The sequence below is a fragment of the Felis catus genome, chromosome B1 (assembly GCF_018350175.1).
Source record: "Felis catus isolate Fca126 chromosome B1, F.catus_Fca126_mat1.0, whole genome shotgun sequence".
NCBI lineage: Eukaryota > Metazoa > Chordata > Mammalia > Carnivora > Felidae > Felis > Felis catus.
Window position 1 is genome coordinate 110,185,312 of NC_058371.1, and position 25,646 is coordinate 110,210,957.

At 39.5% G+C, this 25,646-nt stretch overlaps 1 protein-coding gene across 18 annotated transcripts in view; it reads right to left on the reverse strand.

Moving 5' to 3' along the window:
• ANK2 (ankyrin 2) overlaps positions 1-25,646 on the reverse strand; it is a 671,298-nt gene that overhangs the window by 272,092 nt on the left and 373,560 nt on the right. Inside the window, exon 1 of one of the 18 annotated variants that reach the window (XM_045055940.1) lies at positions 1,232-2,070. The exons of 11 other annotated variants lie outside the window; for them this stretch is intronic. In XM_045055940.1, the coding sequence (XP_044911875.1) occupies positions 1,232-1,360 (129 nt within the window). In that variant the 5' untranslated portion in view covers positions 1,361-2,070. Of the gene's footprint in view, positions 1-1,231; positions 2,071-25,646 lie in introns of those variants that run through there. 6 more of the 18 variants (XM_045055968.1, XM_045055967.1, XM_045055973.1 and 3 more) reach the window with 6 other exon arrangements.

A 25,646-nucleotide genomic window follows, 5' to 3' on the forward strand; every position in this document is an offset into this window, starting at 1 on the left:
CTAAAGTTTTCTCCCAGAAGGAAAAACGAGAATATGCTTCTAATTTTATTTAATTATGTTGCCTAATAATAGTTACTTCCACTAACTAGTGGTGAAATAAGTAGTAAAAGTGAAATAGGACGAATCCCTACATAGTAAGATCTTAATTCAATGTGGGTCCTCACGTGTCTTTCCGAAAATTAGGCAAAGATAGCATCCTCAAAATGGAAAGGTAAACATACCTATTAATGAAGAGGGGTGGGGGAAGCACTGAACATATGGATTATTGAGCATCTGATCTGCAGTGTATCCCCAACCCCCGAGTTATGTTTAACAACAGCTTGTGTACCAACCACTATTTTTATGCTTTGCTAATGTAATATGCTGTTTATCACATTCTGAAATTATTCAGTGACCTACTTTGTTAATTAAGGCATTTACAGAGATCTTCTTCCCTTATAGAACCAGACCACTGACTAAATGAACACTTCCCTTCCGCCCAGGTGTAAGATTATTTCTATTGTAACGAAAAAAATAATGTTTCGAAAGACAGAAAGAGACAACTCTCTAGTTTAATGTATAGGGAATCTGCATTTCTTCCTGTTATTTAACCTTGGTCTTTTCACCTAATTGCTACAGCCAGGAGAGAAAATCATAAGATTACTGATGGAAACCAGAAAATAAATGAATTAAAATTTTAAAGATGCAAGGACACAGCTCACTGCACCAATATTCTTAGTGCAGTTTCACATAGAACAGTGTGCACCTCCGGAAGGGGAAAGAAAAAGGAGTAAATAAAACCTGAGGCTTATTCCTACCAGCAATCTACATAACACATATCGTCAGTGAGAAGGCGCTGTGCTGAAGGTCTAGTAAGTGGAGATGAGGAACAAGAAGAGAAAAATACTCTGCCCTGCTAACCATCAATCAGCCCTTTCCTTCTCCTAAGACAAGTGTTGGGAGTTACTTGGAGGCATAAAGCACCTGGCCCTGAGATTGAGTACACATAACTGAGAAAACCAGAGAAAAACGAAGTGCGGTTTGGCTTGGTTAAAGCGAAGGAAATTTGCCCTGCTCAGGCATCTCCTCCCAATGCAGCAAATTTGGACATGAGCTATAGGCTGCAAACTGAGCTTGGGAATGGTGCAGGGGGATGATGGAGGGAAGGGAAGATGAAGTTGCCGGCTCTGAGGACGGAGGGTTTCTACACGTAGCCTCAGAGGCAAAGGGTTAAAGGGATGCTCCTCGTTACCTTTCTTTTCCGTTCCATACGTTCCCTGGGGATTTTCCGTTGTTTTTTCCTCTCTCTCTCAAGGTTTTTTTCTTTTTCATCCAGTTCAGCCTCTCGAACTTTTTTAATAGAAGCAGCAGCGTGAGCCATTTTGCAGAGAAAATCAGCAGAAGCGGTTTCGGCGGCTCAGTTTCCACTCCCCAGCAAGCCAGGTGATTTTAGAGCTAGATGGAGATACGGTTTTCCCCACCAGGGCAATGGCTGGCGGCCAGAGCACTCACAAAATAATCCACTCCGCCCCCGAGCTAGGTCATAATCTTGCTCCAGCCTCTGCAGCACCCATAATTCACCAGAACGTACCAAGGTCCCAGGCCAAGCCCCCCAGCAGCACACACCTGCACACACGCGGGCATAGGTGTGCACCCACACTGGGAAATGGTCCCAGGGGAAGGCGGAGCACTAGACTTGGAGCTCTTCAGCAGTTGGGTGGCCGCAAGTGCAGGCAAGCATCCTACTAGTTGAAAAAGCCTTCCTTAGACACACATCGCCAATTGGAACAGTCTTTGGGGACTCCTCCAGACAGTCTGTGTCTTCCGACTGGAGCCAGGAAGAGGCCACCTCTGTGGAACTGCTAGGGGGTGGGTAGTTTATTGCCGCTTCCAACCACACCTCTATGCAGGGTGAGAAGAAAATGGTGCAGTCTCACTAAATGACTCGCTGCCGCTGCGGGTGCTGCTGCTGCTGCTGCTGTTGCTACGGCAGTTCTGCTGTAGCACATGACATGAATTCCTGCCTTTTAAATCTCAGCCCTTCCCTTCTCCAAGGTTCCTTTCCAGAAAAGAATCAACGCTGCCGTTTGGGGAGAAGACGGGCACAGTTGGAGTTACTTGCCACCGCTATGGCAATACCCGGGTGAGCGCGTCCGGGAAGGGCTGGGAGTAGCCCGGTCCTCACTGTGTCATTTACAGCCCCACGTGAGGCTGCATTAGGGAGCTGCATTAAGCCGGAATCGAAAGGAGCTGTCAGTGAGCACACAGCATAATCTGGGCTCAGCCACGTTACCCTGGGAGAAAAAGTGGGCCCTCCAAAGAGGGGGAGGAAGGCAGAGGCAAAAGGGAGAGAGGGGGTAGGAACACCCTCTCCATCATTCTAAGGGGCATACAGGTACTCATTGGTAAATTACCAAAGGCTTCTGTTAAACACCAAATAAACATTAAGCCATGTGATGAAGTAAAGAGGGTTTAACATTCCTAGATGTTGCTGTTAATGTACCAGAAAGGGAGACTCATTGAACGAAAGGATACAACTCAGTAATCAGGATGAACCCAGCACTTAACCTCGTCCAAAAGCCAAAGGAGAAAATAATTGCCACTGTATGGGCCAGCATGCATGGTTCAGAGGTCAATGAACTTCTAGCCAGCACTATTAGTTTCTTATGTACGGGACGCATAACCCTCCCTGACTTAAACAGCTGAGAATTAATCTCCTAAAAAAAAAAAAAAAAAAAGTAGCAGCTTATCAACTCCCTCCTCTGGAAAATCTTGTACATATTTACAAGGAAACACACATAGACATTTAGGCCTCCTGGGAAGATAATATGTGGACTTGGGGAGGATTCCTATATGTTCTTAACCAGGTGAATCATCGCCTGCCACTTGATATAACATAATTGAAACATTTTCTTCCCTGAGGTACTTCATGATAATCAGTGGTGATGGTGTCAAAACAGTCATTAGGAATGAAGGTGGTTCAGGGAAAGCCGTAAGACTGGAGCACAGGGTGTTCTTAACACCATCTGGCATTTTTTCTTCTTCTAAATACTGTTTTAAAAATGTTTACAACCAAGCTACTCTTTTTTGGATCGTGGATGTCCTTTTAACTTAATAACATGTGTCCCAACAAAAATGTGGCTGAGCCACAGCCATACAGTGGTTTTCCCGTTAGTGAGAAGGACTTTTTTGGGCTTCCTCTGGGACAATGCCCTTCCCTAGTCCCTTTAGAACCTGTTCATAGTGTTTCACAACATATTCTTCCCTTTGTAGCTCTCCCAAAAGGAAGGTGGAAAATCACAAGCACAGCTAGAGAAGAAAGTGAGGAGCTACTGTTATAAAAAAACAAAAATAAAAACAAAAAACAAAACAAAGCAAAAAAACCCCAAAAACCCATGTCTATTTCATTAGCCTTTAACGAGCTCAACAGCCCTACTTGTACATTGGACAGTATCAATTGGATTCTGCTGTTTTCTAATGCCAGGAAAATTATACACTTTTAAAACTTCAATCTGATAACAACAACAACAACACATTCTTAGACATGGTTAACAGTCTTAGCCCTCAAGATTCTCTCCCTTTTTCTTTTTTTTAATAATTTATTTTTTCAGTAAACTCTATGCCCAACTCAAGCTCACGACCCTGAGATCAAGAGTCGCATGTTCTACCGACGAAGCCAGTCAGGTGTCCCTCTGTCCCCTCTTTCTACAAGGCTTGAGAGCTGTTTCATTACTTTGTTTCATGAAGAAAAGATAATGAATCAGATGTTAGTTTGTCAGGTGTTAGTTTAACATACATATTTCACTACGATTGCCAAATCTTTAAAAAGAGTAATTACCCTACTTTGCTTACATATTCTCATAATGTCTTTAGATGCGATGCAGAGAAGGAAAGTCACTATGTTTTTCTAGTTGAGGACACTAGAAGGCGAATAACGTGTTCCAGATAGTTTTCCCAGGACAGTTTACAATGGCAGGGGGACCAGGTTTCAGCACTCATAAATCAGCCTATCTCAGGAGAAGGAACCCACTCAAAAAGCCCCACTGCAGGCTCTACTACTCAAAGCACAAAACAGGAAATCTCAGACTGGGATGAATATTTTTAAATAAAATGAACTGGTCACAAGTCCTTTTTTTTTTTTTTTTTTTTTTTTTTTAGCGTGCAATCTTTTATTTTTATCTCCCCCAATCATAGAACATACTGCTTCCTGGTGAGACGGATGGCAACACAGAACCCTTTTTGGAGCACCAGGCACATGAGGCATCCCTACGCAGTGATAATGTTGTCTCTCTACAACTGACTTATTCAATAGTAAGCTGTTGAGAAAAAGATTTTTTTTAAAAACCATACCTTCTTGTATATTTGTGTTGTTCAGACTTTCCTATGATTTCTACTTGAATGGGAAAAAAATCAGTGCCAGTCTTTCTGAGGAAAGAGAGCAGGGCACACTCACCAGCTGACCTCTGCACAGACAGGGCACCAGGTTCCAGTCCCAGGAGCTCCCAGCCATTTAAAGGATACACGCACCACATTAAAGGCGTCTTCCCATCAAGTTTCCAGCAGAGATATAATACTGCCTGAATTTTAAACTTGTAACAAAAGCCGCTTCCTTCCACAAAGCATCTTGGCCATCAATGGGATAAGCTTGTGTGTGCCTTCAAAGTAAGGAACACACTGTCGTTTACATTTAAACTTGAGAGCCAGCCTAGATAGATTGCCCTTCAGAGAGGACATACTTCATTTTAAAGGCAGGAGAGAAAATGGCCATTTGCTGTCCTCAGTGTCCAGCACTCCATTGATCAGAATCCAAAGAAAATCCTCTGCAGACCTCAGGCTTCAGTCAGGGCATCGCTCAATAACAACTGAGCTAGCCATATGCAACTTAATCCCCCTTCTCTCTCCCAGTCTCACCCAGGAGAAGGAGCAATGCAATTAAACAGCATATATTGTCACTCTACCACAAATGGAGTGTGGGTGGTAAGTGGGAAAAGAAGCAGATGCACCACAAAGACGGCTAAAGCATCACCTAATCAGGAAGGAAAGGAAAAAAAAAAAAAAAAAAAAAAAAAGCAAAGGTTCTGCTCACTTGAGCTGGGAGCCAAGAGTTCATTCTGCTTAAGTGCAATGGTGTTTGTATTTGAGGATTCACATGTGTTCTGAGACTCCCGAATGGTCCGCATAAGATAATGCAGACTGAACGAATAGTAGCATTCATCCATCCGCCTCCCCACTTTGTTTTACCCGGAGCCAAATCCAAAAGCCAATTTGATAACACTAAATTAAGAGAGCAGAGCTTGCTAATAATCCTAGATCCCACTTCCCGTTCATAACAGTTTCTGTAAGGAGATGATTTGATTAAAATGAGACTATCGAAATAGTATAGTTCTTCTGCTTCTGCCTGAGGAACCCCAGTTCCAAGTCAAAATAAAGTGGTGTCTAGAGTTTAAGACAAGGAAGCAGGAGCCTAAAGACCCCTATCCTCCAGCCTCCTAACCGAGCTCATTAACATTTTTGATGTTTCACAGAAACTTTCCAGCTAATAACAATGGTAAGTACACAAGGAGTGAAAAGCTTCCCTCTGGGGATCCCTTTACATAAAGAAGATAAAGCCACAAAAGTGTAGGTCACAAATAGTTAGCATTTTGTCACCACCCTAGGCTGTGGCTCTATAACCACTCTGAGGATGGTCAGGGGATGACCGACAGCAGCCACATCCTCGATGAGCAGAGGGAAGGGAAAGGCACAGGGAAAGGAAAATCAAAAACTGTTCCCAAGGAAAAGAGAGACACAGCCTATCTCCCTGTGCCGCCCACCCAACCTCCATCCCCTACTCCATTCATTCATCCCCAAAGTGCAAACCCAGATGAACAAAGATGAATGTGCGTTAGCCCAGGTTGTATAAATTGGAGGCAGCCTGTGTAAACGGGGCTGGGATTTGCTCATTGTGAAAACTCTTCTGACAGAAAATCCCTTCACTGAGGCTTCTTAATCAAATTTACTTTCTCTGTGCTCACTTGGACGGGAAATAAAGAAATAAGTTCATTCAGGAATTCGAAAAGCCTCACAAGGCTAAAATCTTTCTTCCTCTTAGTTTGCTATATGTTATCTTAGACTGAAAGCCTCGGAATTTATATTTGCCTTTTAAATATTCTTTGTTTAAACTGAAAACTTTCTCACTGTCATCCCATTACTGCACAGCACCTATCTCTGATGCTATCTTTTTATCAATACAGTTACTGAGGGCCTAATCTGAGTCAGTCAAGAAGCATTGGGGATCCACCAGTGAAAATGATAAAGTCATAAAAATCCAGCTGTTGTAAGTGAATTATTTGCAGACCTCCGGCAACATCTCAGTCACTGTGTTCAATCTACAGTGATTACAACTACCAACATTCAGATCTCGAATAGAAAGCTGCCTCACAATTTTCAAATGTTTGGTTTCAAGTTTCAGATTATTTCTACATATCTTCAAATATCTTCTCAGGACTATTCTCTTCTCATAAATGGACTTTTATTCTGGGAAAAAAAAAACAAAAACAAAAAACCAGACCAATCCTGGATCAGGAAGCCACATAGTCCTTTAGGGATTGACTTAAATTGAGTTAAATTCTAACTCCTGCTGACAATTTGCTGTTGTGGTTTAAAACACATATAACCTGCCATTTGGGTTTGTAACAACTCCCCATAAAAATTCTGCGCATATTTCTTGGTCCTTTTATTTTGGTCAAATAAAAAGCACTAAATTGTGGTTAAGACGTGAAAATGCGGGGTGCCTGGGTGGCTCAGTCGGCTGGGCGTCAGACTTCGGCTCAGGTCATGATCTCACGGTTCATGAGTTCAAGCCCCGCATCGGGCTCCATGCTGACAGCTTGGAGCCTGCCTCGGATTCTGTGTCTCCCTCTCTCTCTGCCCCTCCCCTGCTCATGCTCTCTCTCTCAAAGATAAATAAACATTAACAAAAAATTAAAAAAAAAAGATGTGAAAATGCAATCTTAAACCTGCTAGTCCTGAAGATCCCCAAAGACAGATTTGTGTGCCTTTTATCTATAAAGAATTTTTTATTTTTATTTTAGGATTTATATTTTTACTTGGGAATTATATGTTAGTATTTTAGTACCTTAAAAGAAACAACTTTATTGGTAATGGAGAGAGAAGTTGGACTCAATGCTTGAAACTTGTGCACTTGCATAGTGTCAATTTGAAGTGCTATTGGGACAGGTTGATAGGACATTTTTTTTTTTTAAGTTTATTCATTTTTGAGAGAGACACAAACAGAGGGTGAGCGAGGGAGGGCAGAGAGAGAGACACACACACAATCTGAGGCAGGCTCCAGGCTCTGAGTTGTCAGCACAGAGCCCAACACGACAGGGCTCGAGCCCATGAACCGTGAGCCGAAGTCCACGCTTAACCGACTGAGCCACTCAGTCGCCCCATTGATTGTAAATGTTTTAATTAGATTATTTGCAAAAGGCAAAGGTTAATTTTTCTTGATTGAGACAAACTGTTTTTAATTGTTATTCTTCACATGATTCCAAATTTAAGCCATGTGTATCTTAAATTTTGTGACATAACTTATATTTGCATATAAGTCAATAAGGCTTAAAAGCGAGTAAATGTGGGCTTTAAATGACTGAGCTATTAATCCTATACTTTTTATGGACCGTGAATTATAGCTCTCTTACTCAGCATTCCTGGCCGATAAATTATTAGCAAAAATATCTAATTATTCTTCAGAATTAACAACAGAAAGATGGCAGAATGCAATCTTAGAGTATATCCAAATCTGTGAAAGATCAAACATCAAATCAGTGACAGATGTTTAAGATCTCCAGTTTTCCGACCCAATGCCCTTACCATTAAGACAGGGACATAAACACTTCTGGCAATTCCTACAATCAATTCTATACCCAGTAGAGTTTTGGGGCATGGATGCAGCAATAAATATAAAAGACTTCTAAAATATGTTGTTTCAATAACACAGCCATACAAAAAACAATCCCCTTGTGGCTGTGTTGTTGGTACCAGAAAACTGCAGTGCTACAAAGTGCTACTATTGTATCCGTGGGTGGTTAGTAATTTTTATGAACCTATAATAAACATCTGGATTATTACTGCTTCTGGATGCCACCACACTTACTTAACTATCTCCCCACCTTCCCTACATATACACTAAAATAGAGTTTCCATGAACCATTTTCATTTTTTCACCAACAGATACAAGCTATTCTTTTTATTGCAACCCTTGTTCAATTGACCTATAAATAAAATCTGTTGCTAGGCAGTTAATGTTTCTTGCTTTAGGCATGACCAGCACTTTTCATTTTATACCTACTCATGCAAAGTCATAGTCCATAAATATGGAAACCAAAGCATAAAATTAAATCAAACTTTCTCTGGAAACCACACTTTCAAAGGTAAGGCATAATCAAACCTTTTTCGTGACACGGTGGTTATATCACTTCTGAATCAAATCAATCACTGAAATACGAAGTATCTACCTATACAGTGTATGTTCCCAGCTAATAGGAGCCAGGTCCCTCAGACCAACCCTCCCACTGAAGCAAGCTAGGAATGCTGGATAAAATATAAGTAACTTCGTATAAGCCACAAATAGTGGGCATGATAATAAGGAATTTCAGAAGGAAAATGGAACCACTGGGAGATAAACAAACAGAGAAACTGCTTTTGTTTCCTGAGTGTATTTCCCTAGAAATTTTAAACTTTCATTCTGAAAACATCGTAAGCAAGAGGGCAGAAATCAAAGGTCAGTGTCTATACAAGATGGAGGGTCCACTATGGGACCTCCCTACAATCATCTGAAACCTCAAAAAGCCATACCCTTAGTCTAAGGGTAGAATAATAAATAACCAGTTCTCCAGCAGGTTTACAAACTGGGTTTTACTTTCTGGGGTTTCAACAAAACTCAAGCCTTGAACTTGGCTTAGGGTGATCTCCAAATCATTTTTAACCACAGAGCCTGAAGTGAATATATATCTTCTGTGAAGGATTGACCTCCATCCTTGGCCTTGAATTATGTGCATAAATAATTTTCCAAGTACAGTGATCAGCAAACAATCAGAGATGATCAAGCATATAGCAGAAACAACAGGACAGAGAAACAGACCCTTAAAACCTTCAAATAATAGAACTATGGATAAACCATTGACACAAAAGGGATGAGTTATTAAAAGAAACAAACAATAAAACAAACAAAACAAAAACAAACAACAATGACAACAGTTTCCCTGAAGTAATATCATTTATATTTATATATCATTTATATAATTATATATCATTTATATATCTTTTATATTTACATAAATATAAAAGCATTAAAGCAGATAAAGCATTTAGTCGGCAGTTAAGTAATCTGAACTCACTGAGCTCAAGTTTATTTCACGTTTTTACCTCTCCCTGTCCACCAAGCTATGCTAATTTGAGTAAGAACAGATAATAATAAATGTTAGGTAAATGAACATTTTAAGCATCGAAGGAATTGTAGAAATAATATGTACTGTAGGATTATATGTATTTATAATAGGACTTTAGAAGGTCTATTTTTTTTCTTAATAAAAAAATATTTTTGCATCCTTCAACATTTGAGAATTCAAAACTGTCACCAAAATCAAATAAGATGTAACTGAAAAATATAGTAGAATAATTTCACATATTGAAAATTTTATGTGGAAACAAACGTGGCTTCAGTAAAAACTTTCATCAATATTCAACCCAATTAACTTACTAAAGTAAAAACATCTCTGGAATTTTTACTGTTTCAAGTCCTGTGATACATTTAGCTCTCAATGTCTTCACAGAAAGCAAATTACCTTTTCTTCCCTCATTTCTTGAAAGACAGAATAGAGGCTCTCTTACCTTTTACTTAACAAAATATCTCCATTCCTTCTATGAACACAAATGCCCACTTAAAAGCTTGTAGCTTACAGCATTATCAGCAGTAACAAAACATCCATCAACCAATGAATGGATAAAGAAGATGTGGTGTACATATGCAATGGAGTATTACTCAGCCATCAAAAAGAATGAAATCTTGCCATTTGCAAGGGACATGGATGGAGCTAGCGTAGTATGCTAAGTGAAGTCAGAGCAAGACAAATAGCACATGATTTGAGTCATATGTGGAATTTAAGAAACAAAACAGATGAGCATATGGGAAGGGGAGGAGAAGAGAGGGAAACAAACCACAAGAGACTCTTAATGATAGAGAACAAATTATGGGGTGGCTGGAGGCAAGTGGGCAGGAGATGGGCTAGATGGGTGATGGGTACTAAGGAGGGCACTTGTTGTGACTACCACTGGATGTTGTAGGTAAGTGATGAATCACTGAATTCTAATCCTGAAACCAATATTGCACTGTATGTTAGCTAACTAAAATTTAAATAAAAAAAATAAAGTCTGCCTTTTTTATTACCTATAGGCACACTACATAATATGAAACATTAAATAAACCAACTAAATGTTGTTCACTAAACGTTTTTATTTAATGTTTTATAGATTCAAAATTATTACACGAAGACACAGCTGAGGCATCAGTGACTTTAGTTGCTAAAGGCAGATATTCCAAAGCAGTATTCATCATTTGTATTCTAATTAAGCATCTTTTTTCATTAATTGATCGAATAACAGATTTGATATGTTATAAAATCGAGCTTTTTATTTGTGTGATGAAGGGTCTTGAGTGCGGGTTTTGAATTCCAACTTGGATTCTGTAACGTCAGGTATGTTACCTAGCCTTTGTAAGCTCCAATCTCCTTTTATATAGATTTTTAGGTAATGTCTACCTGACAGAACCGAGAGAAATAGCATGTGTCACATGTCTAGTAGGTGTTCAGTAAGTAGCAACTACTATGGTTACTGTTCTGAGAAAAACAAACACACACAAAACATAAATATAAAAGCACGAAAGGGAAGAAAAGTAGGCTTTTGAGACAGAAACTAGGGGGATAGACAGAAAATGAGACAGGGTCACCCGCAAAAATAGTGTGTGGGAAGAAAATGCTGATCACTCTGGGGCACCTGGGTGGCTCTGTCGGTTAAGCGTCTGACTCTTGATCTCAGCTCAGGTTATGATCTCACACTTGGTGAGATCACGCCCTGTGTTGGGCTCTGCACTGATAGCGTGGAGCCTGCTTGGGATTCTCTCTCTCTCTCTCTCTCTCTCTCTCTCTCTCTCTCTGCCCCTGCCCTACTCTCTCTTTCCCTCTCTCTCTCAAATTAAACAAATAAACTTAAAAAAATGCTGATCACTCTGTAAGTGTGTTCATACTTCTTAAGACTGTGTTAACGATAAAGCTTCTAACACTGTGCAATGAGTCTTAAAAATCAGGCAACGTAGGCTATGGTCTGAATGTTTCGATACCTCCCGCAAAATCCATATGTTGAAATCCTAGCCCCAAGTGTGCTAATGTTGGTAGAGAGGGCCTTTAGGAGGTGATTAGGTCATGACTGAGATTACACCTTTATAAAAGAGACTCCACAGAGCTCCCTGTGTCCTTTCCACCATGTTGGGATCTACGAAGTCTGCCACCTGAAAAAGAGCCCTCATCTCACCTGACCACGCTGGCACCCTGATCTTGGATTCCCAGCTTCTAAATTTTTTTTTAATGTTTATTTATTTTTGAGACAGAGAGAGACAGAGCATGAACGGGGGAGGGTCAGAGAGAGGGAGACACAGAATCTGAAACAGGCTCCAGGCTCTGAGCTGTCAGCACAGAGCCCGACGCGGGGCTCGAACTCACGGACCGTGAGATCATGACCTGAGCTGAAGTCGGACGTTTAACCGACCAAGCCACCCAGGCACCCCTGGATTCCCAGCTTCTAGAACTGTGAGAATTAAATTTCTGCTGTTTGTAAGCCACCCAGTCAATAGTGTCTTGTGATAGCAGCCTGAACAGACGAAGACAAAATATGTGCCTGAGAAAGTATTTATTAACCCCATGATAACACAGCTCCTTCTGGTCATATTACTTAAATGAATTCAGTACCAATTCAGTACCAGGCTTCAATATGCATAAAGGGACACCATGTAAAAGCTCTGTTTTGAACGGAAAAGCAAAACAAAGAACAATTACCATTAGACTACCAACTAGGCATAGTTCCAAATGGAAGGTTCTGTAATAGCTTCTTCTGCAAATGGATTTATTACTAATGCAAAGTAATAAATAGGAGATGGAATGCTTTTTCACTCTCGTAATTAATCCCTAAAATTCGGTTTTAGCAGAGAGCAGAACGGGCCCCATTGCCATAAATATAGAAAGCCACAGTCAACCAGTCCATCAAATTGGCACCTAAAATATTTGAACAAAATTTGTCAAAATAAATGCTTTCTGTACTCATAATAAATACTGAAGATAATATTGCATCGTTACTGAAACAAAACAAAAACAGGGGTGCCTAGGTGGCTCAGTCAGTTGAGCATCCGACTTTGGCTCAGGTCATGATCTCGCGGTTCGTGAGTTTGAGCCCCGCGTCGAGCTCTGTGCTGACAGCTCAGAGCCTGGAGCCTGCTTCGGATTCTGTGTCTCCCTCTCTCTCTGCCCCTTCCCCACTCATGCTCTGTCTCTCTCTGTCTCTCAAAAATGAATAAACGTTTAAAAAAATAAATAAGTAAATAACAACAAAAACAAACAAGACATACCTACCGCACGGTACCTACCGCACGGTAGGAATTACAATTGCAACCAAAGGCAATCCAACCATGAGGAACTTCCATTACTTGGACATCATCCTGCTTATATATTTTCCCTGCAGTGTCAGCATTTGGATTTTTACAGAGGGAAAAAATATTTACAACTCCACCCAAGAAGAGCTGACTTTGAATTTGGAAGCGTATTTTTTGGATAGATCAGAGCGGAGAGTTTCCATTATCCTCCACACCTTGCTGGGGGTTTTCACAGTGGCAGCTCCGGTCCCTTCTGCAATAAGAGCATCTCTGGGTATATATATATATATACCTACTTTACATACTGGAAATCTCCACTTTGAGAAAGGAATTTACTACTTAATAAATAAATAAATAAATAAATAAATAAATAAATAAATAAATAAATAAATAAAACAGGAAACAAAGACCAAAGAGTGAAATAAACTCTATGTTGTTGTGTGTGCAAGTAGAAATTAATGGAGTTTGATAGCCCTCTGCTGGATGAGAGACATTAAATGCAGTTACAAGAAAGCAGTATTTGAGGATCTAAATGTTCCATAAGATTTAGAGGACTATTCTAATGCTTGCAATATATATATATATATATATATATACATATATATATATATATATATGTATATATATATTTTTTTCTTTTTATTTAGTGGGTATTTTTCTGTTTTACACAAGAGAGACAGGAAATATCTCCAAGTCATACAATATAGATTAAACCAGAAGCATCTAATACAGATTATAAATTCAAATATTGTGCAGGGGTTTTTTTAAGTAAACATCTTTTTAATTTTTTAAATTTTCATTTATTTTTGAGAGAGAAAGAGAGAGAGAGGCACAGAGTGTGAGCGGGAGAGGGGCAGAAACAGAAGTAGACACAGAATCCAAAGCAGGCTCCAGGCTCTGAGCTGTCAGCACAGAGCCCGATGCGGGGCTTGAACTCACTAACCGTGAGATCATGACCTGAGCCAAAGTCAGAGGCTCAACCGACTGAGCCACCTAGGCACCCCCAGGGTTTTCTTTTTTTAATAAAAATAGAAATTGAAACAAAGCAAGTAAAATTTGAGCACAAGCAAGATGTTTGTAAGTTCTCAGTTGTCAAATCCGTATCTGGTATTTGTCTTAACCTCATTCTAGGTAAGATTAATATATTTATAATTAATTTAAAAAATTATTTGTTGGGGCGCCTGGGTGGCGCAGTCGGTTAAGCGTCCGACTTCAGCCAGGTCACGATCTCGCGGTCTGTGAGTTCGAGCCCCGCGTCAGGCTCTGGGCTGATGGCTCGGAGCCTGGAGCCTGTTTCCCATTCTGTGTCTCCCTCTCTCTCTGCCCCTCCCCCATTCATGCTCTGTCTCTCTCTGTCCCCCAAAAAATAATAAACGTTGAAAAAAAAATTAAAAAAAAATTATTTGTTGATGCAGTCTCAAACTGTACACTAATATGCACTAAGTCAGTTGTATTCTTCTACATATCTGAGTAGTACAATTTAATCAGGCTTTTTCTTTAGAGCAAGATAATTTCTCAACAGGATGGCAGAATCACTCTAGAATATTCATTCAACTCTTAATTTGGATGTACAATTTCTGAAGCATGCCAGGTCCTAGAACACTATTATCTTTACAAAAATTGTTTTACAAATGAACCTCCAAACCCAACTGGAAAATTATTTGATGTGTGTTTGCAAGTCTTAATAGTAAGTCTCAAAATGAATGAGTCTTGAAATAGTCTCTAAAGATCTTGGATCAATTTCGGATTAATTTTATTCACATATCTAATCTTCCTAAAATCCTACCTTTCTGTTGTATCACTTAAAACTGTTTCTTATTGGGGCACCTGGGTGGCTCCGTGGATTAAGCATCCAATTCTTGATCTCGGCTCAGGTCATGATCTCACAGGTTGTGGTATGGAGCCCAGGGTTGGATTGTGCTGACAACACGGAGTCTGCTTGGGATTTTCTTCCCCCCAACACACCCCCCACTCTGCCCTTCCCCTGCTTGTGTATGCTCTCTGTCTCTCTCTCACACAAAATAAATAAATCAACTTAAAAAGCGATAAATTAAAAAAAAATTTTCCTATTTTCAATCCTCTCTTCATATACCTAGCTGCTGTCCCTGCTGCTTCCAAAACCATTGATAAGGTTTTGCCTGGTCTACAGTCTCTTCAACTTTCTCACCGTCATGACAGAGCCATGTGATATTCACTTCCAAATTCTGCTAGTCCTGTCTTAAAACAAAAAGGGATTAAGGAATTCCTTTCTAATTCACCAAAATGTAGGATCGATTCACTTTTGCATCTCAGTTTAGATAACTGGGCTTATGCTTTGATGACAAAATTTAATCCCATCCTAGATTGGTAAAATGGGTAGGACTTTAGAAGTGCTACCAACGGGCAAGATGTGCTTATTACCAACTTCCCATCATTCTACTGAATCTCCAAATCTCCTCTCCTGAATTTCTGTGTCCACAGTATAACCTGCCTGCTGGGACATGTGAGCATCATGCCCATTAGACCTTCTCAATCTGTTTGGATTATTACCTACTGCCTGGGCCATTTTCTATGAACACCACAAACATTGAGTGTTTGAAGTCCAGCTACTTCCTATGTCTGCTCTTCATTATCTTTAATTAGACACTGCCAGGAGGAGTCCCAAGATTCTGTAACAGCACTCCAACTGGTCTGAGGGGTTAACTTGCTTCCAGTTTATGTACTCCTTGCTTACTCACCTAAGTCCCTTGGCCTGCAGCAGAACTAACCCACTTTCCTTGAGATTTGCAGACTACTCACCTTGAGGAGTGAAGGACCAGACTTTCCCTAGAGATAAGGCCTGACTACATTTGAAAACAGCACCAGGGATGCCAGCAAGTCTGTTCAGGGTTATATTGACAAACTAGCCTGGGCACCTGCTTCTCCTGAACATAGGCCTCCCTCCCTTTTTTGCACCTTCCCCTTTCAAACCCTCCAGCTTGGTCTCGGTGGGGACAACGGTCTTTGAGAGGTTAGTCCACCATCTACTCAGGCTGCCGGCTTCCTGAATAAAGTAACCTTTCTTTTCCACCATCACTCGTCTCTTTTTTTTTATTTTTAAATTTTGTTTTTGATGTTTATTTATTTTGAGAGAAAGAGAAACAGAGATACAGAGACAGAGTGTGAGCAGGGGAGGGGCAGAGAGAAAGGAAGACACAGAATCTGAAGCAGGCTCTAGGCTCTGAGCTGTCAGCACAGAGCCTGACACGGGGCTTGAACTCACGGGCTGTGAGAACATGACCTGAGCCCAAGTTGGACACTTAACTGACTGAGCCACCCAGGCACCTCTCACTCATCTCTTGAGTATTGATTTTCAAGTGCTGAGCAGGAAAACATGAGTTCAGAACTGGTTCTCTGTCCAGTAACAATATTACACTTTTACCAAAATTAGGTTTTTCATCCTCACCCATTATATTATATTTTACTAATTTTAAATCATAGACTTACTTCACTTGCCTTTTTTTAAAATGATCCTACCTTCTCTTTCAGTTTTTTTCTTAATTAATTACATGTTTTTCACAATTCTTTTCTTCAAAGCAACTGCCTAGATTTGTAAAGCTCTTTGTGATTAGTTTTCCAAAATTTTTTTTTTAATTTTTTTTTCAACGTTTATTTATTTTTGGGACAGAGAGAGACAGAGCATGAACGGGGGAGGGGCAGAGAGAGAGGGAGACACAGAATCGGAAACAGGCTCCAGGCTCCGAGCCATCAGCCCAGAGCCCGACGCGGGGCTCGAACTCACGGACCGCGAGATCGTGACCTGGCTGAAGTCGGACGCTTAACCGACTGCGCCACCCAGGCGCCCCCCAAAATTTTTTAAAAGGCAAAGGGCAAAAACCTGCTTTTCTTTTTTTTTCTCATTTCCCAACCCAGAATTCCCACCATGTCTCCATCAATATCACACACAACGCACACACACACAGCATCTAACTTTTGACAAAAGGTCTGTGGCATTTCACTCAGGGAACAGGAATATTATGGAGAGGTTATACTCCTGGCTAACTATTAAAAAAGAAACAGGCAGGAAAATGAAAGTGTGGACAAAGATTTACCCTTCAGCCTATTCTAACACTATCAAATACTATAGAACCCCAGGTTTCTGAGGTCCTTGGTATTTTAAAAAGTACTGCCTGAGTAAGCAGCTTGTGTGTTTTCTGAGGGGAAGGATGAGAGGCGTGAAGGCACACAGGGACAAAAATGACAACTAATATTTTTTTAACTTGCTGAAATTCAAATATTTGTCTTTTATTACAAAATGAGGCGTATCTTCCTCTTTTTTTATATCTAGATAAACATTCAGATTTGCATACATATTCCATTTCCTGAAAAATGACTAATGGGTATATCTAATGTGTATACTCTATCAACTTTATATAGCTGACTTTTAAAACACTGACAATAAAAGCTTATATTCCTAAATGTTGATGAATCATTAAAGGCACAAATAATATTCAGTAATGCATTTCCAGAGATCCTACGTGCTTTGAAAATACTAAGCACCCAGTTTAACTGGATTTTGCTTGGTGCTAAGCAGGATTCTAAATGATTTTAGTCCCTTACAATAAATGCATGATGATGTATATACTAGAGCAATTTTTGACTACTTTCAGAAATTGCCATTAAAACATTACTAACATTTACCTTTATTAAAAAAAGAAAAACACTTCCCACTTAAAAGAAATCTTTAGTCTTAGATAACACTATTTTCAAAATAGTCGATGCTTTTGTACCATAAAGGCTAACAAACTTAGTCAATTCCTGGCCATTTACGCATTTATTCTTAGCATTTAATGCCAAGTCTTTTCTTTCTTTTTTAATGTTGATTTATTTTTTTGAGAGAGAGAGAGAGAGAGAGAGAGAGAGAGAGAATCTGAAGCAGGCTCCAGGCTCTGAGCTGTCAGCACAGAGTCCAATGAGGGGCTCGAACCCACGAACTGCAAGATCATGACCTGAGCCGAAGTCAGATGCTTAACCGACTGAGCCACCCAGACATCCCCCAAGTCTTTTCTGATATGAACAAAAATGGCTTTTCTTGGGGCACCTGGGTGGCTTAGTTGGTTAAGCGCCCATCTCTTGATTTTGTCTTAGGTCATGATTTCACAGTGTGTGGCATGGAGCCCTGTGTTGGGCTCTGTGCTGACTGTAAAGTCTGCTTGGGATTCTCTCTCTCCTTCTCTCCCTGCTCCTCCCCTACTTGTGCTCTCTCTCTCTCTCTCTCTCTCTCTCTCTCTCTCTCTCTCAAAATAAACAAACAGTTTTAAATGGTTTTTCTTATATGTTATAAAGAAATAACATAAGTGAAAAAAGGATAAAAAGTTTCAAGTCATCTTGACATAAGCCATATCACAGTATCTGTCCTCCACACTAAGATCAATTGCATTCTGTGCTATGGATTACAGCAATGCAGAACAGCTCTATTTGTGATTCAACACACCAGAAGCAGTCCAAACAAGGATGTATTTACATGGGCTTCATGAAAAGTTCCCCTGGGGTTCATATTGAACTTCAGACATTTTAGATATTAAACAGATATTTTATAATTGAATTTTCTAAGTGGATGAAGGCAAGTAACTCAGGGTATTGTAACAGGGAGGAACAGTAATTTTGTGAAGAATGGTACAAAGGAATCATATGTTGCATTGTATGTTGTATTACCCTTTTCTTTTGTCCTTTTCCTGCCTCCCTTGTTTCTGAGACATCCTTTTCTTTTGGTCCAAAAAGGAGAAAACTTAGAAGTATAGGGAGAAGTAACTTGGGATGTCGTGTATCCAACATTAAAGGATCATACAAAATTGTTCACCACCTGAAAAATCCTTATGCTTCTTCTATTCATTACCCTCCATCTCAGCACAGAAACCCTGACAAATGCTGACCTTTCTCTTATCTCGATGATGTTGCCTTTTCCAGAATGTCCTATAGTTGGAATCAAACAGTAGGGAGCCTTTTCAGACTTGGTTCTTTCACTTAGCAGTATGCATTTAAGATTTCTCCACGTCTCTTCATGACTTGATAGTTCATTTCTTTTTATCACTGAGTAGTGTTCCATTGTATGAATGTAGCACGGTTTATTTATCCATGCATATTAAAAAAAAATTTTAACATTTATTTATTTTTGAGAGACAGAGAGAGACTGAGCATGAGCAGGGGAGGGGCAGAGAGAGAGGGAGACACAGAATCCGAAGCAGGTTCCAGGTTCTGAGGTGTCAGCACTGAGCCCGAGGCGGGCCTCAAACTCACAAACCGCGAGATCATGAGCTGAGCCAAAGTCAGATGCTTAACCAACTGAGCCACCCAGGCACCCCTATTCATGCATATATTAAGGGACATCTTGATTGTTTCTGGTGTTGGCTAATTATGACTAAAGCTGCTATAAATATGCAAGTGCAGGTTCTTGTGTGGACAGTTTTCATCTCATTTGGGTAAATACCTAGGAACACAACTGCTGGATTCTGCTAAACTATGTTTAGCTTTGCTAAGCGCTGACTTCCCAAGTGACTGTGCCATTTGCGTTCCCACAGCAATAAGTGAGGACCCCTGTTACTCCACATCTTCACCAGCATTTGGTATTATCAGGTTTTTTGGATTTTAATAATTCCAATAGGTGTATAGTGGTGTCTCATTGCTGTTTTAATTTGCAATTCCTTAACCTATAAGATCCAGCATTTTTAAATATGATTTTTTGCCATCCGTATTGTCTTTTTTAGTGAGGAGTCTATTCCAATCCTTTGTCTCTTTCTTCTTAAATTGAGCTGTTTTCTTATGGTTGAATTCCTTTGAAGAATTCTTTATGTATTTTTAATGCAAGTCCCTTTTACCAGGTGTGTGTTCTGCAAAGATTTCTCTCCCGGTCTCTGGCTTGTCTTTTCATTCTTGTAATAGTGTCTTTTGCAGGACAGAAGTTTTAACTTTTTTAAAAATTTTATTTATTTATTTTATTTTGAGATAGAGAGCACATGAGCAGGGGAGGGGCAGAGGGAGGGGGAGACAGAGAGTCCCAAGCAGGCCCAGAGCAGAGTCCACTGTGGGGCTCGAACCCACGAACCCATGAGATCATGATCTGAGTCAAAATTAAGAGTCGGATGCTTAACTCACTGAGCTACCGAGGCGTCCCCAGAACTTTTAAATATTAATAAAGTCCAACTTGTTAGTTTTTGCTTTCATAGATCATGCTTTTGGTGTCATACCTAAAAACCCAAGATAACCTAGACTTTTTTTCTCTTATAGAAGGTTTATGGTTTGGAATTTTCCAGTTAAATCTTGATCCATTTTGAGTTAATTTTTGTGAAAAGTGTAACGTCTGCATCTAGATTCATTTTTTGAATGCAGATGTCCCATTATTCTGCACCATTAGTTAAAAAGACACTTCATTGAATCACTTTTGCTCCTTTGCCAATGATCAGTTGACTACATTTGCATTGGTCTATTTCTGAGCTTTCTATTCTGTTCCACTCATCTATGTCTATTCTTTCACCAGTGCCACACTGTTTGCATTTCTGTAGCTTTTTGAGAAGTCTTCAGGTTGGGTAGTGTCAGTCCTCTTTTATTCTTCAGTGTTGTGTTGGTTGTTATGGATCTTTTGCCTTTCCATGTAATCTTTGGAATCACTCTGTCAATATCCACAAAATAACTTACGGGGATTTTGGTCAGGGTTAAATCCATAGTGGGAAGACATGACATCTTAACAATATTGAGTCTCCCTATACATGAACATAGAATATTTAGATGTTCTTTGATTTCTGTAATTAGAGTTTTGTAGTTCTCATGTAGTTCTTGTATACGTTTTGTCAGATTTGTACCTGTTTGTGTTTTTAACTTCAAATTACAATTGTTCATTGATGACATATAGGAAAGCAATTGAGTTTTATATATTAACTTTGTATCCTGCAAATTTACTATCATCTTTTATTAGTTCCATAGGTGTGTGTGCTGATTATTTGGGGTTTTCTACATAGAAAATCATATCATCTATAAACAAAGAAACTTTTCTTTCTCCCAATAGTTTTATACACTCCTTTTCTTATCTTATTGCATTAACTAAGCTTCCCATATGATGTTAAAATACTAGGGAACATTCTCGTCTCATTCTTGGTCTCAGGGGGAAAGCATTTAATTTCTCAGCATTTAGTACAATGCTAGCTGTAGGTTTTTGTAGATGTTTTTTATCAAGTTGAGTAAGTTTCCTCTATTCTTAGATTGCTGAGGTTTTTTTTAACATGTTTATTTTTGAGAGAAAGAGAGACAGATCATGAGCAGGAGAGGGGCAGACAGAGAGGAAGACACAGAATCCAAAGCAGTTTCCAGGCTCTGAGCTGTCAGCACAGAGCCCAATGTAGGGCTCAAATCCATGAACTCTGAGATCATGACCTGAGCCAAAGTCAGATGCTTAACCAACTGAGTCACCCAGGCACCCCTGATGAGGTTTTTTTTTTAATCAAAACTTGATATTGGGGATGACTGGCTGGCTCAGTCAGTGGAGCATGTGACTCTTGATCTTGGGATCGTAAGTTTGAGCCCAACGTTGAGAGTAGAGTTTACCTAAAAAACAAAACAAAACAATTTGGTATTGGATTTTGTCGAATGTTTTTTCTACATCTATTGATATGATTATGTGATTTTTCTTCTTTAGCCTATTGATGTAATTAATTATTTTAGTTAATTTCTGGATGTTGAACCTAGCATATATATCTAGAATAAATGCCACTTAGTCATGATGTATAAATCTTTTTTATACATTGCTGAATTCTCTTTGCCAGTATTTTATTAAGAATATTTACACCTATTTTTTCATGACAGACATTGGTCTACAGTTTCCCTTTCTTGTCATGTCTTTATATGGTTTTGGTATCAAGGGAATGAATACTTGTCATCAAAGCATGCCATCTGACACAATTTGGTGCAAAGATCACAGTCAGGAAACCAATCATATCATATAGATACATCTAGCACAGCACAGAAAGAATGCGTGTCTCATTTTAAGCTAATCCAATGAGATAAAAAGGAAGGAAAAGTGCACTGGACAATTTTATAAATGACAATCTTGGTTTGGCCCAAGGTCAGCTGGTAGGCTGGGTGTTCTGGAAACCTATTTCCATGGTACTGTGGCAAAGTCCATTTGCTTTTCCTTAATAGATGTGCTCCCTTCTTGCTTTGATAAAATCATAATAATAATAATAGTTAGGCACATCATTGCCATAGTAAAGGCTACATTTTCTCGCCTCATCAGTAACCAAGCGTGGTCGTATAACTATGTGATGACCAATAGGGTTTTTTTTTAAAGGCTTACTTGCAACCTTTGGAAATGTCCTTAAAGACAAAGCATAATTACCCTTCCCCACCATTCTCCATTCTGCTGGACATAACAGTTAGAACGTGAACCATCAGATCAGGCTATGAGGTAGAAGCTTCGTGGAGAATCGGATGGAAGAGCAAAAGACAAAAGGACCCTCGAATCCTGACCAAGTAGAGTGTGTACCTTATCAGCCCCAGATTATTCATATCTGGATATATTTTATGAGAGGGAAATTAACTTCTAACCCATTTAACCCACTGTTACTGTAGATTTTCATTGGTTCTAATGGCAAATCAATTATCTAATCAATTAATCCTAATTGATAAAGAAACCAGAGAGCCTTTTGGTAAAGAACTCATCCAAATGGAAGGAGAGCAAATCGCAGGAGATTGATGCAATAATAAGGTCTTCTTCATAAAACAGGAAGAGCTGGCTGCTGTCGCAGACATTTAACTCCTTGCCAGCTCCCAAGTCCTTCTCATATTTAAACTTTATAGAAAGAATCGGGATGGACTTTGTCAGGCACTGAGGCAAAAGCAATACCACTTCAGTCACCTCCAACATAACACAATGGGGGAATGAGTTCCAATGAGATAACACGTTGTCTTTGGCATCTGAAGTGTGCAGTGACTCAGTGGAGCCTGGTCATAGGGCAGTGGGCAGCAGAAGAAAAGGGATAATATGTTTAGAGACTCTATGGCAGCTGATGAGATGGTTCACACGATTCATTCATGAGCATATCAGACCCACCTGAAGACAGTCCCACCGAAAATACAAGAGTGGTGAATGGGGGAAGAAAAGCAGGCTTTTCAGGAGATTGGGATGGTGATATGGGTCATAAAAGAAGACATGTGACTATTAAACTGACTTCATTTGTATCCATAGTTGATGAGGCTTAAGAAAATTTGGACATCTGGATATGGTCTCCATCTACCCTTGCCTGAATTACAGTGAACAAATACAAACCCAAATGTACAACAGCAACAGAAGAACATAAATGTGAGCATACACAGACAGTGAGAGGTACAGCATAAACGTATTTAGATGAGACACTAGGCAAACATAAAGATTCCAGAGTTCCTAGCCTTGGCTAGAAATCAGAAGAAAGTTAGGTAGTGATGGTGGCTTGGAGAAAGTGAGCAGAAAAGTCTGAGAAAAAAATTTAGTGGTGGGACAGATTTTCTTGTCTACCTCAACTGGTCCTGACCAATCCAAGTATTTGAAGTCCTCCTTTTCCTATGCTGAAAGATTTTTTAAATTTCTTTTAATGTTTATTGATTTTTGAGAAAGAGAGAGACAGAGCATGGTGGGAGGTGGGGGGTGGGGGGCACAGAGCGAGGGAGATAGAGAATTCGAAGCAGGTTCCAGGCTCCAGGCTGTCAGCACAGAGCCCGACGTGGGGCTCGAACCCACAGACCATGAGATCATGACCTGAAGTCAGATGCTCAGCTGACTAAACCACCCAGGCTCCCCACCCCTATGCTGAAAGATTTTATTTTCTATAGAAGAATTGTTATTATAATCAGAAAAAAATAATATCTGCTTCACTTATTCTAACCTAGACTCTTTCCCTGGTTTCCCTTATTTTATTTATGATTCCTCTTTTCTACTGCTGTGGACAATAGAATACGAGAAATACTAGCAAGAAAATAAAAACACGCCCAAACACAGCAGTTTAAGATCTGAATACTTCTTGGGGCACCTGGGTGGCTCAGTCGGTTAAGCATCTGACTTCGGCTCAGGTCATGATCTCGCGGTTCGTGAGTTCGAGCCCCGCATCGGGCTCTGTGCTGACAGCTCGGAGCCTGCAGCCTGCTTTGGATTCTGTGTCTCCCTCTCTCTGCCCCTCTCCTGCTCATGCTCTCTCTCTGTCTCTCAAAAATAAATAAATGTTAAAATAAATTAAAAAAAAAAGATCTGGATACTTCTTGTCTTCGTGCCTGATACTAACCATAGGCAAACCTCCCAGTTACCTTCACTCATCATTAAAATTACTTCCAATTAATAATGCCATTGTTATGTGGATCCTTAATTTGTACTCATATAGGTGCCATTTCAGAGTCCTTAGAGTAGTTAGCCAAAATCAAAAGCTGTAAGGAAAAAAAAAAGACACAAAAGAAAAAACAGATAATATAATAAAGATACATTTTGAAGAAGTATCAGCATAGCAGAGAGAACATAGGCAGAGAGAAGGAAGTCTCTTTTCTTAAAATGAAAATCAGTGTAAATCTTCCTCTATAAAAAAGGTTTGAGCAGCAATTGCATTAAAACATAACCTAGCATCAGCACACTTTTCCGATACAGAGGAATCTGCCCGCGATAGACGTTCCATTTCACCAGCCCTGCCAAGTAGTGTATGTGCATGATCTTAGCTGACAGGTAAAGGATCTTTTCTCAATCTCACCTGTGGCTCTGAATCTAGCTGTGATGCTATTCTTCAAAGACACCACTGGAGGCCAGTCATGCTACAGTTTGTATTCCAGCCACACCCTAAATTAAAACATGAATAGATCTAAATGATAGAAAACAATGCTTTGTGACTAGCCACAAAAACGTGTACTCAGATCTCATTTTAATGTTAAAATCCAACCCAGTAGTAAAATATTTGCTGAAGAAAAGATGGAATCTGGTTCTGATAGTTCAATTAAAGACCTCTATCATTCCAAAGATCACTAAATATGTTGATTATCTCAACTGTGGTGATGGCTTTATGGTTTATATATATATATATATATATATATATATATATATATATATATAGGTCAAAACTTCCCATTGTACACCACACTAAATATCTATGTCAATCACATCTTTAAAAGCTACTAAAAGAAAGGAAGATAACAGATCCATTGCAGCTTTTTAACTTCTATATGCATAAAAGCAGTACCCTGCTCTCCATGACAATAAATTCTTTCTGGCCCTCTCGGTGCTGAAGCAATTGTTTTGAATACATAATCAGATCTTCAGATGAACGTCCACATTTTAAAATTTTATATAAATGGAATTCCCTCAGGACCATCTCTTTTCTAATGACTTAAAGTCTTTACCACAGAGCTATGTTGATAACAGTCTTTACTTATTTATGAATCCAACGATTAAGCAAAATCTCATTCCCCTAGTTTTTAAGAAACTGCTCTTTTCTTTTTAAATCACAGAGTACCTCAACGGGTTGTGACTTGCAGATAATCAGAATAAGCAGGGGAAAAATGACCTTATTTAATTTGCAATCACTTCAACATCCAGTTCAATTTAAATATTTATTTAGTCTGTTGGCCACATGTTCAGCAGGGAAATTTATCATCACTAATTGAGAAAGAGAAACAAAAGCAGCAAACTAAGGAAAGTTCAAGAAATTCTTTTCATTTATGAAAGACTCATTATATACTCTAGTCCCACATAAACACTGGCTGAGTTAATTATAAATTGGAGACAGAATTTCATTTTCAGTGAACTTCAAACATTTGACTTTTTGGTTATCATGGAGTCGATATTTTGCTACAAACTATTTATCAAGAAAGGTAAGCAACAAGTTTCAGTGAATTTTCAAATGGAGAACAATGCAGGTGAAGTCACTGTCTTTCATTCAGTGAAGATTTGTTGCAGGCCTGCAATGATTCAGCCAGTGTGCTCACATAACGCCCGGACAATAAGGTGATAGAAGAGAAGACAGAAGACTTCTTT